Source organism: Suncus etruscus, chromosome 13 (genome assembly GCF_024139225.1).
Source record: "Suncus etruscus isolate mSunEtr1 chromosome 13, mSunEtr1.pri.cur, whole genome shotgun sequence".
Lineage (NCBI taxonomy): Eukaryota > Metazoa > Chordata > Mammalia > Eulipotyphla > Soricidae > Suncus > Suncus etruscus.
The window spans coordinates 98,615,777-98,631,851 of record NC_064860.1 but is presented as its reverse complement, the minus strand read 5'-3'; the positions used below and the strand labels follow the sequence as shown (position 1 = coordinate 98,631,851).

Below are 16,075 nucleotides of genomic sequence, written 5' to 3'. Positions count from 1 at the left end.
AAGACAAGAGCTCAAGCTGCAGCTAAGACCTGGGAAGGCGGCATGAAGGGGAAGATCTGTGGTCCTGCAGTTCTGGCCACCTGTCCAGGCCTTGGAGACGCAACGATGCAAGAACAGTGTGTGCCGGGTGCAGGGGCTTCCGAAGGCCAGGGACTGAGGGATGGATGCATCTCTGACAGGATGGGCAAATAAGGCCGATGCCACTTGGCTTGCATCATGTCACCACTTCCCAGCAGTTGGTCCTTGACAGGCTGTTCCCAGGGGGTCTGACTCTTACGTAGCTTAGAAATATGAGGGACCCAGTGATGATGTGTAGGGAGGCTGAGCTCGTCTCCCCTCCAGGAGAGTTGTACAGACCATGCAGAAACTCTGGGCGATGAAGGATGAGAAGTCAGGGAGCCATGTTTTGAATGGACACTTGGGGACGCGGAACCCATCAGCCAACACTCTAAAAACACTGGACAGGCAGAGCACTCACTGATTACGTGCAGATATCACATTGCGAGTCTGTGAAAGGCCGGAAAGCACATAATGTGCCCAGACCTCTGAGGCACAGAGATAGCAGGGAAGGGAGGCCAGGGTCTGGTGGGGTTCCTGTGCCATGTCAGAAAGAAAACATGCCTGAGGTCAAGGGCATGGTGCTCCAACAGATGAAACACGGCTTAGAGCCTGTGCTGCAGCGCAGGTGAAAAGGGCACCGTTTAGGGGCATGTCTCTCCCGCTTGACAGAGGCTAGAAAATCACCTCCAAGGGGAAAGGTTCAGTCTGAGCCACAGCCAGGAATCAGCAGCAGGACAGGAGCACTCAGGGACGGGACTCAAGAACCGGGACCAGCAGAGCGTCAGGCCAGCTCGTGGCAGTGCCCGTCAAGCACCTGCGGGGCATAACTCAGTGACAACAACACTCGAGTCCCCAGAATGTCAGGGATCATATCCTCGGGCCTGGGAAGACAGGGACAGCCTCCTCCAGTGCCCAGGACTCCTCAGAGTAACAGGCATCTTGGCCCACAGAAAGGGGTCCCGGAAGGCAGAGATCAAGCAGTAGTAGCACCTGCCAGCTGCGAGTGCGGTGGGAGAAGCGGAATGACCCCTCGTCTTTGTGAATGTGGGCTGTAGCTGAAGTGACAGTGGGCAGTTATGGCTGAAGTGACTTATGTGGGCAGATACGGCTGAGGTGACTGGTGTGGAGCATGTGGGGTAGCTGAAGTGACTGGCTGTGGCACGTGTGACTTGCCAAGTATGGCCGCAGTTTCTGGCCCAGGCGACAGCGGGCACGGTCGGGACTGGCTGAGGGGACTGGATGGCGTCAGGTAGAGATGAAGGGATTGTGGATGTTCGCTGTGTGGCTGAGGTGACTGGAGACTGACTGGTCACTGTGGTTATGGGACGAGGGTGTCTGAGGCGACTGTCTTAGCGGAGTGGCTGATCTGGGTGAGGTGGTCTTGCTACGTGGCAAGCGTGGATGAGGGGGCACCCTGATGGCACAAAGTGAGGCGGCACAGCAGGCTGGCGGGCTTCTCGGGAGACTGTTAGAGGCCTGTCTGTGTGTCAGACACTCCACCTTCACTGCTCTGAGACCTGCCAGGTGATCCCCCGGGTATGCCCTGAGGGACACAGGAATGAGTTTACGAGCTGGGTCTCCACAGATAACAAACAGCCCCGTGCCCCCAGCAGGAAGAGGAAGTGGGCTGGCAGGGACAACAGGAGAGCAGGGGTATAAAAGCCACAGCACACACACTCTTTCACACACACGCTCTCCCCTGCACTCACCCAACTCACACATCCACTCCTTCCTCCACCGCCATGGCCTCCTCCGCCCTGTCCGTCTGCTCCAGCAACCTCAGCTACAACACCCGGGCCTGCCTGCCCGAGGCCTGTGACCCCTACGCCCCCTCCTGCCTGGGGGACGACTGCCCGGAGAACTGCTGTGAGCCCCCCTGCTGCGGCCCCTCCTGCTGCTCCTGTTCCCCCTGTCAGCCGGCCTGCTGTATGCCTGTCTGCTGCAAGCCCATGTGCTGCACCCCAGTTTGCTGCAAGCCCATGTGCTGCACCCCCGTTTGCTGCAAGCCCATGTGCTGCACCCCCGTTTGCTGCAAGCCCATGTGCTGCACTCCAGTCTGCTGCAAGCCCATGTGCTGCACCCCAGTCTGCTGCAAGCCCATGTGCTGCACCCCCGTGTGCTGTGGGGGCTCCCCCTGCTCAGACTCCTGCTGCCAGTCTTCCTGCTCCCCCTGCCAGCCCTCCTGCTGCATGTCCCTGTGCTGTACCCCCGTGTGTTGTGGAGGCTCCCCCTGCTGCAAACCCTGCTCCAGCGTGTCCCTCATCTGCCAGCCCACGTGCAAGCCCGCCTGCTGTGCCCCCTCACCCTGCTGCCAGCCCAGCTGCTGCCGCTCAGGGTCCAGCATGTCCCTGCTGTGCCAGCCTGCCTGTAAGCCCTCCTGCTGCTGAACCCCCTGCCTGGCCTCTGGCGCCAACTCACTTTGTGCCCACCTCAGCCCAGAAGTCCTGCAGCTGACTAGGCGTGGCCCTCAGGATCAGCAGGCTCCAGGGCACCCCCCCAAGATCCTCAGGCCAGATATGACCCTGAAGGTGACTGCCCCCTCAGAGGGCTCCATGTTTGCCCTATCCTAACCTGACCCCAGTCTCCAGAAACTGTCCGGTGCTCCTGGGGTCCTATCTCCCAGCGGCCTCTCCTGCGCGGGGTCCCTGTCCTCACTCCCATGATCTTTGCCGGGGTCACCAGCCCCCTCTCCATCCTGCTGGCCCACCTGGGACCCCAATAAACTTTCTTAACCTGATCTTGTGTTGTGACGGTGACTGTGCTGGGGACATGTGCCTTGAGTTCTGGTCTGTGTCCTGCAGCCAGAATGTCCTGGGGGAGGAGGAAGCCCTGGAAAGCGTGGCTGGACATTTGGCCAGACAGAGGGGGTCAGGCAGCATGGACAGGGTGCAGGTCTTGCCCATCCTGACCCCTGCTGGCGACTGTTGTTCTGGGGCTGTTTTCCTTGGTGCTACCTGGGCACTCTGGCCAGGAGCCCAGTGAGGTGGGCTACGTGGGCTCCTGGGACTCTTAAGTGGTGCCAGGAATCGAATCCAGGTTGGCCAAGTGCAAGGCGAACTCCCTGTCCGCCATTCTCTTGCCTGCCTTGTTCAGTAGGCAGGAGCCCGAGACCATCCACTTGCTCTGTGGTTAATGGGGCACTTACTTTGTTTGGTTCTATCGCTCCTTGCTGAGACACGGAATTTCTGGACGTTGACCTTGAGCTCTGCCCCTGGCTTCGTTCACTGGGGTGACAGTCCTTCCTCAGTTTCACGGTCTGAGAAACTCTGAAGTGGCATTTCAGCAGACCTCACCTGCTACATGCCAACGTTGGCCCCATAGTCCCACTGCTGACTAGGCCAGTCCCGCAGGACGGATAGGCTCAGGCCTGCCTTAAAGTGTGTCCCAGTGCCATCCCTGAATCTGTAGCCGTCCTCTGCGAGATTGCTGCAGAGTGAATCTGCTCCCAGGGAACTTGGAGCCCAGGACTCCACCAGAACCAAGATGCTCTGGGGTTGTTTGTTAGGACCTCTGAACCTTTCTTTCTACAAGCCTGCTTTGTGGGTGCTGGTAGAAGGGCCCCTCCAAAGGGGTTCAGCAGGTGAGGTTGGGTGCTGCGAGGTGGGGACTGTGTGGGACACCAGAATGCCACACAGCTGGGTAGGAACAGAGACTTCAGGGACCCAGCAGGACTGGCAGCAGGAGGGGGCACTGAAGTGGGAACCGTTTTTATTTTGGAATATTGTTCCCAAGCATCTGATTGGACAGCACCGCTAGTTAGTCCAGGGCACCTCCCACACATCTGATTGGACAGCGCTGTCGGGCACGGGCACCTCCCACGTGTCTGATGGGACAGTGCTCTCAATCAGGGACAGTCAGAGCACAGAGCTAGCAGGTCAAGGGTGGGCCACCTTCCCTACTCCCTGGGTCTCAGTACCCTCGGGTTTCTCCTTGGCTCCCTTTTCCAAGTAACAGTGAGATTTGCAGGGGGGCCCCCAGGACTCTCTAAAAGTGCAAAGATCCTTGTGCAATGAGATCACAGCCACAGACCAGGACAGGGGACAGGTGGTAGGGGTGTCGGCATATGTCTGGGACCCCTACCCTGGCGCCTTTCTGAGGTGTGTGCGTGTGAGGTCTGGAACCCTGGGCGTCCATCAGAGCTAGGGGTAACTGCTCTAAGGGCCCTTCAGAGTAGGGGCGACAGCATTCCTTTGCAGAGGAACTGTCAGCTTCATGGGGTCCTATCGGCTTTCGGTGCATGGCCCATAGACTGCAGGGGTGCTCTTGGGCACCTATTTGGTGCGTCCCCCTCCCCCGAGTCCAGTTGCCTGCTCCTCCCTGGCCTCTGTCCCCTGGCCCTGGGGGGGGGGATGTCAGGGAGACCGAGATTCCCACCCCTTCCTGCCTGTAAATTCTGGGATCCCAGCCTGGCTGGAGCTACTCACTGTTTACTGGGAACCAGGAGAGCCCCAGCCTCTGCTGCTATCCTCATGCCAGCCCTGGAGGGAGGGGCTCAGGGCATCCCTTGTCCCCTCTTGCTCTGGCCCTAGCTCCTCAGGGGCCCTCACATCTCCCAGGAGTCACCAGGAGCAGGTTCTGTTGAGCACTCACGGACAGAAGAGGTAGCAGGTGGGTGTGGGCCTGTCCTGGTTTTCAGGGTACTCCACCCTCACCCCCAAGGGTCATGGTGGCCACAACTTTCCCTAGTTCCCTCACCTGCGGTCTCCACCTCTGCCGAGCCCTTTCCTTTTCTTTCCTGCCTCCCAGCTCACGGCTTTTGGGTTTCTTTGAAGCTTCAAATGCAGCCAATTAAGTTAATTGATTGTCTGAGCCTCTAATTCCCAAACAATTACAGCGTGGCAGGAAATGGCAGAGCTGGTCCCCAGGCTCTAGTCTTGGTTATGGGGCCCTGCGTGCCCCACTTTTTCAGTGGTGCCAGGCTGAAGGTCCCAGGGCCGAGTGGGAAGCAGGTGGGTCAGCAGAGAAAGAGATACACACACAGAGACTGAGAGATAGAGACAGAGACAGAGAGACACCCCGCCAGCCCCCATAGGCTAGTGTCAGGATGTCAACGTCCTTGTGGCTGGACTGCGGGGGTGAGGGGAGTCCTGGTGTTGGCCGGGGCCTGTTCCCCATCTTTGCACAAACACCCGGCTTCACCGGCGCCTCTGAAGTCTCAGCAGCTCCTCCTAGTGGCCCCCAGGGGAAAAACCGCCTCTGGACCTTGGGGTCCACCGGGTGATCAAACGGGGTTGCAAGCTCGGGTGTAGCCCTGTGTACCCCACCTGGAAGGTGCAGGGAAAGGACAGGAAGCGCTACGCTCATTAGCTGGGGCGGGGATCATGCTGGATTAGCAATGTTGGGGGAACCCCGGCTGGTAATGGGCCCTAATTGCCGTGCCTGGGGCTGGGCCAGGCTGAGACTCGTTCTGGAAGATCCCATCATCAGGCTGCAGTGCCCACGGCTTCCTGGAGCAGGGAGGCTGTGCCCCGCGTGGGGGAGACTCTCCTGCTGGGTGGGGTGGGGTCCACTCCTTCCCATCCAGGGGATAGGGTCCTTGTGCCTCAGAGCCCCCGGTGCAGTCCCTGCTGCCCAGGGCCTGGGGGCTGACCCTGTGAAGGGCTGAGTGGGACCCGACCCAGACCAGCCTGCACGGTGGAGGAGCGTCTAGGGTGCAGCATGCTCTGGAATAACCTCTGCGCTCTCCCTGGCACAGACCTGCGCCCTCTGGACATCCTGGCAGAGGCGTTGCCCATGCACGGCGCCCCACACGCTGTCCGGATGCTGCAGGACCAGGGGGTCCGAGGACTGCAGCTGGTGGCCGGCGCGCCACATGCCCTGAGCTTCCCGGCCTCGAAGATCTTCTCCAGGTGCCACTTCTTCCCCGAGGAGTTCTCCATCGTCGCCACCCTGAAGGCGCCCCGCCTGCCGCCCAAGGTCAGTAGCGAGCACCTTTTTATTCTCTCTGTTATTACTCATTTATTTTGGTTTTGGGGCCACACCCGGGAGCGCTCAGGGGTTACTCCTGGCTCTGTGATCAGAAATCACTCCTGGCAGGCTTGGAGGACCATGTGGAATGCCAGGAGTCAAACCTGTGTCTGTCCTGATTGACTATGTGCAAAGCAAGTGCCCTGGACCCACTGTACTGTCTTTTTGGTTCCAACATTCTCTTTGGCCACCTGTGGTTCTTTTGCTCCTGTGGTTCTGAGGCGGTGGCCGGCTGTCCGGCTCTCAGCTGTGGGAATGTCTGTGTCTGCCAAGGGTCTGGTCTCTGCGCTGCCTGGGCCCTTTGCCTTGTTGGTGGGCGCCACAGGAAGCTGCCGCTGCAATGTTTACTTTCTCTGTCGTGCCTCAGTTGTTTTCACATGTCTGGTTTCTCTCACATTACTTTGGCTTCTGGCTGGCACCTCTCATTCTTTGTGCTGGTCTAGAATTGGTTTTTCGTCCTCTGGCCCATCATGGGGAGCCATGTTGGGGTCATGTGCCATGCTTATGTGGCCAGAGAACCAAATGGCTTGCATCTGACACCCTGTCCTCTCCCAAGTGCCCCAAATAGTGGGGGTTCCCAGCTTACAATGCCCGGGTCAGTGCCAATGTTAGGGTTGACACCCATGTCAGCACTGAGACTCAAAGACCATGTCCAATAATGCAAGGTGCAAAAGGGAGTTTATTTGGCTAACCAAGGTCTGAGCCCCATACCACTGGGGAAACTTGGCAAGGACCCCCTGAGTCAAATCTTCAAGCAGTAGAAATCACAAGCAGTAACAGTACAATCATTTCATTGTAGAGATGTCTTAATCACTGATTTTTCTTGCTCAACTTTCCTTGTCTAGGGATACTCTGATTCGAACCTTGGTTGTCTAGGAATACTTTGATTCAAATCATGACTGTCAAGGGATGCTCTGATTCAAACTTTGGTTGTCAAGGGAGCCTCTTCAGATAGAACATCCAAGCTCACTCAAACCCTAGTTCCTTATTCCTGGAGGACGCCAACTTTGGTTATATTTCTGAGTTAACTCTCTCTGCCTGCAGCTAGGAGTGGAAAAGTCCACTTTACTAGGGTTTGGGCTCATCTTAGAGTTTCTTATCACGGACTTATGGGGTGGAATCTTGGTCTCTGCACCAATGCTCAGGATTTCGGTGCTCAAGGTCTGAGCCAAGTATCCTCTGTTGCCATCCACTGTTGAAGGGGGGAAGGAGACAAGTGGCAGAGGGTGCGTGGCTTCCTCCCTGACTGTGCCTCAGCATCTTGGCTCTGTGACTTTGTACCTGCATCTCCAGCTACTGTTTTGGGTGGACCAGCCTTCAGCACTTGCAAAGGTCTCCTCTCTGGAGATGGCTTTGGCCTTCCAGGGCTGCCTACTAATGCTCTTCATTAGCTTCCCTGAACTTACTGTGGTATGGCCTGACCTTTCCACCCTTATTTTCTACCTGTTAGTCCTTTAAGATATTATTTTTGTTTTGTGTATTGTTTTGGGGTTAGACCCAAGGGTACTTAAGGCTTACACCGAGTCTGTGCTCGGAAATCACTTTTGGCAGTGCCTAGGGGACCTTATGTAGTGTGGGGATCAGATCTGGTTGGCAGCATCACCGGACAAGTGCCCTCCGTGCTGTCCTATCTCTCCAGACCTCTCTTGGATCTAAACTGTCACAGAGAGTATGGTCAGGTTGCCCGATCCCACCATAAGCTATACTTGCTGTCTGTTTTAAACATTCAGTTCCAGCGTTGTTGTGTTATGGGGTCACACAGAGAGAATGAGAATCCTGGAAAGGTATAAGAATTTCACAGACTTTTATTTGCCGGTGACTGCATGGAGCCCCAGACCCAAATCACACAGCCTTGATCCTCGTTTTCCCAGCCTTTTCGAGTGGGACACAGGCTCTTCTAGCAGATGTGAACAGTGTCACACTCGTGGGAAAGGGGATCACAGGCCTGAGGCTATCTTAGCAGTTAGTGTCTAGTCTGCACCAGTAAGAATTATTTTCAGTCTATAGCTTGAAGGAAGTCCCTGTCATTGGTCTTGCTTGATTACTTTGCCCAAAAGTTAATTTCCATCGGCAGCTCTCTGAAAAGTGTCCATCACTAATTGCTATCACAGAACATGTGTTCAGATTGATTAGTCAAGGAGTTTGATTCAAGAGGGTCGCCATGGGGCCAGAGAGGAAGCGTGGAGGTAAGGCATTTGCCTTTCATGCAGGAGGTCATCGGTTCGAATCCCTTAGTCCCATATGGTCCCTCGTGCCTGCCAGGAGCAATTTCTGAGCCTGGAGCCAGGAATAACCCCTGAGCACAGCCAGATGTGACCCAAAAACCACAAAAAAGAAAAAAAAAAAAGAAAAAGAAAAAAAGAGGGTCGCCATGTGTGAAGCCAATTATAGTTGCAAAAAATCCTTGAGCCTCAGAGCTGTCACTGCTTGTGGGAGATTCACAGGAGCCCCAGGCAGATCCGGGAAACACAGTCCCCAAAATCGTTGTCTCTGTGTTGACGTGTTGGCAGCTCAATGTCCCTAAGGCCTAAAACTCCAAGTCCTAATACCAGATGATCCAATGACAGAAAATTACACCAGGAAAAAAGAATTTACTAATATCTTAGTGTTGTGTTAAATAATTAACGATGGGGCTGGATGGCGATGGATGGAGGCCTTTGTGCTTAGGCCCCAGCCACGTGGCTTCATCCCCCATCCAGCCGGCAAGTTCCAGGCCCAGGTGAAACGCGAAATCACTCACTCACAGGCAGGCGTCAGGAAGCATTAACTTTATTTAGGCCCTATCCACCACATGTGTGTGGCCTATCTCATAACCTTTCAAACATACAGCCATTCTAGGCTTGCCCTGCGTCTTATCCTCTTTCAGCCATCTCCCTCAGAGAGCCCAGCAGGGCCAAAAGGCAAAAGCCCTTAATCCCCTGGCTTCTGGGTTTATCTACCTATTCCAAGACCCCTCCCAGGAATGGGCCGGGTCTTGCAATTAAAGTCACACCTATTATCCGGTTCCCAAGACCCCTCCCAGAAATGGGTGGGTCTCAGATAAGTACCCTACACTTAGTATATGTTCACTTACACTTGTGTGTGGCACATTTGTTTGAGAGTCAGAAACAGCACAACTTTGCAGGCCACTTGGCCAATGGAGGGGCTGCTCTGAAGCAAGGACCTTCCCAAAGTCTACTTTGGAGACAGGGCTGGAGGAACGAATCAGCACCTCCTGCGTGAAGCCTGTACGGCCCTTTCCCTACGCAGCCTGTGCTGACCCTGCCCTTCCAATGCAAAATCCTCCGTAGACCACTCCCCTTCCAGTGTGTGGCCTGCACTGACCCTCCCCTTAAGTTGCATAGTCACATGTTGACCTGTATTGGCCATGCTATTTGGTGTGTGGCCTACACTGACCCTTCCCCTTTATTTGGCATAGTTCTGCATAGACCATGCTCCTTCCCTGCAGCCTGCACTACCACACCCTTTGTCCTGTTCTCCTTGCACTGACCACGTCCCTTCATCTCCCCTATCCTGCCCCGTGGCCAGCCCCTACCCTGCACATGGCCTGTGCACATCCCAGGCTCTCAGCCTCAGTCTCTGCCCGAGAGGCCTCACACAGGACCTCAGAATTTGCTCACGGGGGCCAGTCGACTGCCCTGATGGTGACAGAGAGGGAGCCTAGAGGAGGTTGGGCAAGCCGCCTCTCCGGTACCAAACATGCACCCGCACAACTGCCCAGCAGGTACCAGGAAACAGCAGAGACATCAACACCTGCTGTCGTTGCATCTGGCACACGCACAGGTCAGGTGCCCGCGCCTGCCCCAAGCAGGAAGGGCCAGGCAGGGCCAGCTGGGACCAGGAAGAAAACATCCCCGTGGGGGTATAAAAGCTGCAGCCGGGATGTGCACGCTCAGTCCACGCTCACTCCTCAGCCACACGCACATATACACAATCTCACTCTCCTCCTCACCCGCCATGGCCTCCGCCCTGTCCGTCTGCTCCAGCAACCTTAGCTACAACACTCGGGCCTGCCTGCCCGAGGCCTGTGACCCCTACACCCCCTCCTGCCTGGGGGATGACTGTCCTGAGAACTGCTGTGAGCCTCCCTGCTGCAGCCCCTCTTGCTGTGGCCCTTCCTGCTGTGCCCCCTCCTGCTGCGGCCCCACTCTCCTCTGCACCCCCAGCTGCTGTCCTCCCAGTTGTTGTGCTCCCAGCTGCTGTGCCCCAACTCTCCTCTGCACCCCCAGCTGCTGTGTCCCTAGCTGTTGTGCTCCCAGCTGCTGTGTCCCCAGCTGTTGTGCTCCCAGCTGTTGTTCTCCCACTCTCCTCTGCACCCCCATGAGCTGCGGGTCCTGCTCCAGCTCCTGCTCCCCCTGCTGCTGCTCCTGCTGCCCCTGCCAGCCAGCCTGCTGTACCCCCGTTTGCTGCAAGCCCATGTGTTGCACCCCAGTTTGCTGCAAGCCCATGTGCTGCACCCCAGTCTGCTGCAAGCCCATGTGCTGCACCCCTGTGTGCTGTGGGGGCTCCCCCTGCCAGGCGCCCTCATGCTCCCCCTGCTGCAAACCCTGCTCCAGCGTGTCCCTCATCTGCCAGCCCACGTGCAAGCCCGCCTGCTGCTCCCCCTCGCCCTGCTGCCAGCCCAGCTGCTGCCGCTCGGGGTCCAGCGTGTCCCTGCTGTGTCGCCCCGCCTGTAAGCCCGCCTGCTGCTGAACCCCCTGCCTGGCCTCTCTTGCGCTGGAGCCATAAGCCCAGCCTGGGGTCTCTGCCCAGACCCACCTCCCCTGCAGGCTGGCCCACTTGCCCCGTCTGCTGCAAACAGGTGGCCTGAGGTCCTTTCCTCCCTATGGGTGGGTGGTGCTCTGTACACCCATGTGATTAACATGCACGCTCACCAATAAAGCTGCTGACATCCTGTAAATGGCTCTGAGTGTGGATCTCTCAGGCACTGGCCAGCTCAGCGCCGGCCTGGGAACACCATGCACGTCCATCCGGTCAGGGCCACAGGGCCAGCTGCTCCTTTCTGGCTCGCTGTCCCCTCGGCCCTCACCCACTGCCTCCGTGCCAGGAGCTAAGACCCTCTGCTCCAGGTCTGGCCCAACTGTTCAGACCCACCACGAGGCGGGACTCGCTCTGAGCCTGTCAGGGAACTAGGCCCTCAGTGGTGGTGCATGGCCAGAAGCCCCCACAGAAATGTCCCAGGCCCCTGGGAATATGGAGGCTCCGTGTCTGTGGGGTCTTGTGAGGTGGGGCCTGTGGTAAGTCCATCAGCCTGAGGGGCCTCTCACAGCGCCCAGACCCTGGCGGGTACCTGGGACCCCAGGGCCCTGTGACAGCGGGGCCGTGACCAGCCTGCTCTGAGAAAGAGGCCAGTTTGGGGCAGTTGGAAACACTCTAGAAGGGATAGAAGAGTTTGGGGACACAGAGGAGTCTAGGGGTGGGAGGAAGAAAGGAGGCTGAGAGATAAGATGGAGAGCTGGAGTTGCACACATGATGTCATATGGGTTCACACATGCATCATGTATATGGGACTCACATGCTTACATGGGCACTCAGGTATATGGGACTCACATGTACACTCATGAGCTCTCATGTATATGACTGGTGCACTCATGGGACTCGTGTACTCATGTATATGGGACTCATGTACATTCATGTGTGTGAGACTTACTGTATCGCATGATAGGATTCATGTGTGCTCATGTGCTCGTATATGTATATCAAGATACTGATACATGCTAACATGTCTAACAGAGCTGTTATCCATATAACCTGTGCTCCGGTGTGTATTGACGTCTATAGGACTACACACATACTCAAATAGGCCCTCATATAAGGGTTGTGCATGTGCTTACATACAAGTCCATGTATACTGTACATGTGCCCAGATATGCCCTCGCATATGCAACTGCACTGTCAGGGTCTTGGCCTCAGTGCCTGCCAGTAGGCGAGGGATGCAACGGAGACTTCATAGCCATCACACAGACATAGGGGCCAGGGCAGGGCAGGATCTCAGAGATGTGGCCATGTGTCATCTAAAACAGGCTAAATCAGGCTGGAACTGACCTGAATGGACCAGAACAGGCAAGAACAGACTAGAACAGGCAAGCACAGGCTGGAACAGACCAGACCATAACTGACAAGCACATATCTAAACACGTTGGAACTGAGCAGATCAGACCAGAACAGGCTGGGATAGACTGGAATGGATCAGAATAGACTGGAACTAGCCAGATGAGAACAGAACAAGTTGAAGCAAACTAGAATAGTCCATTGGAACAGACCAGTACAGGCCAAAAAAAGACTGGAACTGATTTAAAAAAAGAAAGGTGAAACTGACCCAAAAAATGGTGAAACTGACCAGATCAGACCAGAACAGGTTGGAATGTGGAAAAGACCAGACTGAATAGAACAAGATACAACTGACCAGATCAGACCGGAACAAGCTGGAACAGGCTAGAAGAGACCAGAACAGGCATGAACAGACTGGAACAGACCAGAAAAGACCACAACAGACTGGGACAGACCAAAACTGACTAGAACAGACCAGAAAAGGCTGGAAGAGACCAGAACAGACATGAACAGATCAGAACAGACCAAGAAAGACTAGAACAGACTGAAACAGACCAGAAAGGTTGGAACAGGCCAGAAATGACCAGAAAAGACCACAACAGACTAGGACAGACCGTAACTGACTCAAACAGACCAGAAAAGGCCTTACGAAACCAGAACAGGCTGCTACAAATAAAAACAAATCAGACAGGTTGCAGCTGACTGGAACAGACTAAAACAAAGTTGAATAGAACAGAACACGACAGAATAGACTAAAACAGAGTAGACACCCGTCCTCCCCAGAATATGCCAGAAGAAACCAGAACCAGCTGGTTGCAGAACAGGCTGCAAAAGACCAAAAGAGTCTGGAACAGATCCGAACAGACTGGATTGGTCCAAAGCAGTCTAGAACTGAACAGATAAAAAATGACAAGAACTGGCCAGAAGAACGAGAATCAACTAGAAAGAACTGCAACAGGCTAGAAAAGACTAGAATAGGCTGAATCAGACAGAAATAGGCTGGACTGGGCTGAAACAGACTGGGATAAGCCCAAAGCAGTCTACTTCTGTGTGATGGTTCTCGGACTGGGAATACAGGAGAACCAGGCCTTGGGGGCAGCAGTTGCGGAGGGTGACCCCAGGACTGTTTCTCGCCCTCAGGTGCCTCACAGCTTTGGGGAGGTCATGCAGTACCCACAAAGCCCTGCCGTCACTTCCTGGGACACAGGCAGGACACGTACCAGCCATGACTCACTCACTACAGAAGCTTCAGTGTTGACAACAAGGAAGGGGCAGGAAGGCCTCGTGAGACAGGGCTGGCCCGGGTATAAAAGCCGGGATCCCCGACACCCCACATTCTCTCACTCACTCATTCACTCACTCACATTCACACTCACTCTCCTCCTCGCCCGCCATGGCCTACTCCACTCTGTCCGTCTGCTCCAGCGACCTCAGCTACAACACCCGGGCTTGCCTGCCCGAGGCCTGTGAACCCTACGCCCCCTCCTGCCTGGGGGATGACTGCCCGGAGAACTGCTGTGAGCCCCCCTGCTGCGGCCCCTCCTGCTGCGGCCCTTCCTGCTGCGGCCCCACTCTCCTCTGCACCCCCAGCTGCTGTCCTTCCAGCTGCTGTGCCCCAAGTTGCTGTGCCCCAAGTTGCTGTACTCCCAGCTGCTGTACCCCGAGCTGCTGTGCTCCCAGCTGCTGTGCCCCAACTCTCCTCTGCAGCCCCATGAGCTGTGGGCCCTGCTCTAGCTCCTGCTCCCCCTCCTGTGACTCCTGTTCCCCTTGCCAGCCAGACTGCTGTGTGTCCCTCTGCTGCAAGCCCATGTGCTGCACTCCAGTTTGCTGCAAGCCCATGTGCTGCACCCCAGTCTGCTGCAAGCCCATGTGCTGCACCCCAGTCTGCTGCAAGCCCATGTGCTGCACCCCCGTGTGCTGTGGGTGTTCCCCCTGCCAGGCACCTTCGTGCTCCCCCTGCTGCAAACCCTGCTCCAGCGTGTCCCTCATCTGCCAGCCCACGTGCAAGCCTGCCTGCTGCGCCCCCTCGCCCTGCTGCCAGCCCAGCTGCTGCCGCTCGGGGTCCAGTGTGTCCCTGCTGTGTCGGCCGGCCTGTAAGCCTGCCTGCTGCTGAACCCCCTGCTCGACCTCCAGTACCCAGTCAGGCTCCTGTTTACATCGCTGGAGCCATAAGCCCAGCCTGGGTCTCTGCCCAGACCCACCTCCCCTGCAGGCTGGGGGAGCCATGCACGTAGTCCATCTGCCCCATCTGCCACAGCAGGTACCCAAGGTCCTCTCCTCCCTGTGGATGGGCGGAGCTCTGTGCACCTTTGTGACTGCTGTGCACGCTCACCAATAAAGCTGCTGATGTCCCTGTGAATGGTTCTGAGCCTGGATCTTGGCAGGCACCGTTAAGCCCATCTGCGTGTGGGGTGGGGTGGAGGGTTTGACGCAAACTTTGCTGGGGAAGGTGGCACCACACTCTGAACATCCAGGGTGGGGTGTTCAGGAGTGTCGGGAGGAAGACACCCCCAGACCCAGTTGCCTGTCTGCTTTAGGGAGACTCATCTCCTGGGCTCCGAGGCAGCTGACTGACACTCCTCTTGGATCTGCCCACTTGGATCTGCACCCGCCCCAAAGCAGGGCATAAGGGTGTCCTCCCACAAGTTGGTTCCCAGGGGCTCCCCTCCAGGATTCAGGCACTAAGGAGAGCCCCTCGTGGGACCAACAGGGAGGATTCTCGGGCGCTGGGGTGTGCTGGGCAGGTCAGGGCAGGGCAGCAGAGGGACCGAGGCAGAGAGACCATGGGTCAAAGGCTGCTGGAACATTTCCAGGGAGCCGGCACTTGGTTGCACCCAAATCACCGGGAGCCCTGCGCGGGGAGGACCTGCTGGTGGCCTGGGTCTCCATGGTGGCCATCGGGCCTAGCACTGTGGCCTCTGGGTGGGAAGGTCCCTCGAGGGCCTGGACACTGGGCAGGAAAAGACTGTCCTGGTTCCAGCCTGAAGACCCGTTCTCATCACAAGGCCATGCCACTGACCACAGACCTCCTAGACCACGCCCATGCCCTGCCCCCAATATCCAAGACCTGCCCCCTTGTCACCCTATTCCACTGGCCACGCCCCATCCCATCTATGGGCCCCGCCCTCTCTGACCCTGCCATCCCTCCAGTCCCTGCAGCTGACCCTGGCCAACTGACCTTTCCTTCCTTCTTTTTCTTTCCTTTCCTTTTTCTCTTTTCTTTTCTTTTGGGGTGATATATTTTATTTATTTTTAATAATATCTTCATTTTAAGCGCCATGATTACAAATATGATTGTAGTTGGGTTTCAGACATAATAAATATTTTATTTTATTTTTTTTTTTTTTTTTTTTTTTTTTTTTTTTTTTTTTTTGGTTTTTGGGCCACACCCGGTGACACTCAGGGGTTACTCCTGGCTATGCGCTCAGAAGTCGCTCCTGGCTTGGGGGACCATATGGGACGCCGGGGGATCGAACCGCGGTCCGTCCTAGGCTAGCGCAGGCAAGGCAGGCACCTTACTTCTAGCGCCACCGCCCGGCCCCTATTTTATTTTATTGGTTTTTGGGTCACACCTGGCAGCATTCAGGCTTTACTCCTGGCTCTACACTCAGAAATCTCTCCTGGCAGGCTCAGGGGACTGAGCTGGAATGCTGGGATTCGAATGACTGTCCTTCTGCATTCGAGGCATACCGCCCTACCTCCATGCTATCTCTCCGGCCTCACTAAGGAGTGAAATCTTTCTATGTCTGTCGACTCCAGACTTTTTTGTTTGTTTATTTATTGTTTTTCGGGCCACACCCGTTTGATGCTCAAGGGTTACTCCTGGCTAAGCGCTCAGAAATTGCCCCTGGCTTGGGGGGACCATATGGGATGCGTGGAGATCGAACAGCGGTACTTCCTTGGCTAGTGCTTGTAAGGCAGACACCTTACCTCTAGCGCCACCTCTCCGGCCCCCAGACTTCTTTTTTTGTTCTTGTTTGTTTTTTGGCATATCTGA

At 56.1% G+C, this 16,075-nt stretch overlaps 3 protein-coding genes across 3 annotated transcripts in view; all 3 read left to right on the top strand.

The window, feature by feature from the left end:
* The window catches only part of TSPEAR (thrombospondin type laminin G domain and EAR repeats), an 81,038-nt gene that overhangs the window by 41,174 nt on the left and 23,789 nt on the right, over nucleotides 1-16,075 (top strand). The window contains exon 2 of the mRNA XM_049785424.1: nucleotides 5,756-5,976. Coding sequence (XP_049641381.1) covers nucleotides 5,756-5,976 — 221 coding nt within the window. The remainder of the gene's footprint in view (nucleotides 1-5,755; nucleotides 5,977-16,075) is intronic.
* LOC126025655 (keratin-associated protein 10-8-like) lies at nucleotides 1,803-2,447 on the top strand. Its single transcript, XM_049785450.1, has one exon. It carries the CDS (start codon nucleotides 1,803-1,805, stop codon nucleotides 2,445-2,447), a length of 645 nt encoding a protein of 214 aa, XP_049641407.1.
* LOC126025656 (keratin-associated protein 10-8-like) lies at nucleotides 13,472-14,191 on the top strand. The gene is made up of 2 exons (XM_049785451.1): nucleotides 13,472-13,796; nucleotides 13,857-14,191. The coding sequence occupies exons 1-2, from the start codon at nucleotides 13,472-13,474 to the stop codon at nucleotides 14,189-14,191; spliced, it is 660 nt and encodes a 219-aa protein (XP_049641408.1).